Here is a 2320-nt window from a genome sequence, read left to right on the forward strand (position 1 = left end):
ATTGTGTATAAGAATTGTGTATATATATATAGTAATTGTATAATTACAAATCCCATTCATTTAAATACTAGTTGATTTCGTTCTAAAAAAATCTCAACTACTAAAGGTTAACAAATTAAAAGGGCCGCGGTACTACGTACATGATGCATGCATGAAAAATTTAGGCGCCACGGCAGTGCCATGCAGGCGCCATTTAGTCTCGATTGGAATCCAGCCGGGACTAAAGGGTAACCCTTTAGTCCCAGTTGGGAAATCCAACCGGGACTAAAGGGGAACCCTTTAGTCCCGGTCGCTTCTACCAACCGGGACTAAAGGGCCTGTCCTGCGCCTGGCATGCCGGTTAAAAGACCCGGGACTAAAGACCCCCCCCTTTTGTCCCGGTTGGTTTATCCCGGATGGATTTTCGAGAGATATGCACCCTACCAACCGGGACTAAAGGCCAATTCTCTACCAGTGATAGTTGGAACAGAGAATGTAGTCAAAGTACACCAGTAATGCGTTATCATAGTAATAAACAATTGACATTGGACTATGGTTGTCACAATTCACAAAAACTGTATGCATGCTTGCCAGATTCTTGGACAAAGCTTGCATAAATACCGGGAGAGATGGAGCATGGTCCGTCTACGACGCGGCAAAGGTTGAGGCGACGAAGATTGTACTCCACATGCTTCCACTTGTCTTCAGCGCCACCGTAGCCCTTGTGTCAAGTCCTCTTCTCGTCGCCTTCACGGTGCAGCAAGGAGGCACCATGAAAACACGATTGGGGTGGGTGCAGGTTTACCCGGCGATGCTTGCCATCATCCCATCCGCATTCCAGATGCTGATGCTTGTAGCCTACGACCGATTCCTCGTGCCATTCCTACAGCATCGCACGGGCTACGAGGGAGCCATCACCCACCTACAACTCGTCTGTGTAGGCTATGTGGCAAACATAGTTGCGCCGGTGGTTGCGGCCATTGTCGAGAGGAAGAGGAAAGAGATGGCAGCCACCGGCGTGCACATGTCACTCTTCTGGCTCGCGCTGCAGTTCTTCCTTCTGGGCATGCAGGAAACGACATCCTTTGTGGGTCTGCTCGAGTTCTTCAACAGCGAGGCGCCCCGCAGTATGAAATCCATTGGAGTTGCGCTCTTCTAGTGCCAGACCGGCCTGGCCTCGTTCCTGGGGACGATGCTGGTGCGGCTGGTGAATCGTATCACCTGCCATGGCAGCGGGCATGGGTGGCTGGTGTTAGAGTTTGATCTCCATCGACTCGATCCAACAACTGAGTCAGACCCTATCTCGCGTCCTGATCGGGGGCGCACAAACAACTCATGGCTGCAGCTCCCGTCGTGCAACGATATAAAGAGAGATGTGGGGGCCGGGGGCATGCACGCTGAAGTTCATCACCGTGCCTCACTTGCCCACCTATCAGAAACCTGATCTACTAGGCGCTGTAGTGGCGGGAAGCACCGCCACCACCTGCGTCGTGCCGCCGTCTCCGCCCTCGCCGTCGACACTGCCACCTTCACCAACTCCTTCCCCATAGCGAGCTCGTCCTCCAAACTTGATGGTCAGTGTCTCTACTCTCTCTATCTCTCTCCCTCCCTCTCGGTTATTCTTGATTAGCCATAGGACATATTGATCTTAGCCTAAGTTTGAGTTAATTACCCACTAGATGAACCCCAATTGATCTCTGGTTAAGTTTTTTGAGTCGGTGCTAAGCTAATTAAGTTCTATCGTTAAGTATTTTGAGTCAATGCTAAGTTAATTAAGTTCTATCAATGGCATCAGATCCGTGTTTTGACAGCAATCTAGTTTGGGGAAGTTACAATTTGAATCCCACCCATGAGGTCACACCAACACAGATATTAAGAAGGAGGGGAATCGAATCAAAGTACCTAACCCTAAAGATGACGACCGCCGGACTTCAACCGATGGCCGTCGATTGTCAAACCCTAACCCTAACGAGAAGATCCAGAGAAAGAGGCCTTTGGGGGAGCTTATCTTTATTCCGAATGTCACCGGATCCGCTCCGAGAAGAAGCCAGGTTCTGCCGCCGATGCTTGTGTCGCTAAGGACCCTCTCGCCGCGCGGCTCGATGGCGACGTGCTAACCCTCGGGTGAACAGATGTGCCAGCGAAGGGGGCTGCGGAGGGGCCACTGGGGCCGCTAGTGAAAGGCAGAAGGGGGAGCCACGCGCCACGTCGAGCTTTGGTCCACTCCGCTTGGCGCCGCCACTCACTTGCACTCACTCGCTCTCTCGTGCTTGCGGCGGAGGAAGGAAGGAAATGACCTAGGGTTGGCCGAGCCTGACACGGAAAGGGGTTTTGTTTCCCC

The 2320-nt window shown here is 52.0% G+C and overlaps 1 protein-coding gene across 1 annotated transcript; it reads left to right on the forward strand.

Moving 5' to 3' along the window:
• The first annotated feature begins 562 nt into the window (after positions 1–562).
• LOC101773577 (protein NRT1/ PTR FAMILY 4.6-like) lies at positions 563–1138 on the forward strand. The gene has a single exon (XM_004974581.1). The coding sequence runs from the start codon at positions 563–565 to the stop codon at positions 1136–1138; it is 576 nt and encodes a 191-aa protein (XP_004974638.1).
• The last annotated feature ends 1182 nt before the right edge of the window (positions 1139–2320 follow it).

This window comes from Setaria italica, chromosome VI (assembly GCF_000263155.2).
Source record: "Setaria italica strain Yugu1 chromosome VI, Setaria_italica_v2.0, whole genome shotgun sequence".
Classification (NCBI taxonomy): Eukaryota; Viridiplantae; Streptophyta; class Magnoliopsida; order Poales; family Poaceae; genus Setaria; species Setaria italica.

Excerpts from the sequence above, each read along its gene's own strand:
- LOC101773577 (XM_004974581.1), top strand. The coding sequence starts at position 563 with ATGCTTGCCAGATTCTTGGACAAAGCTTGCATAAATACCGGGAGAGAT.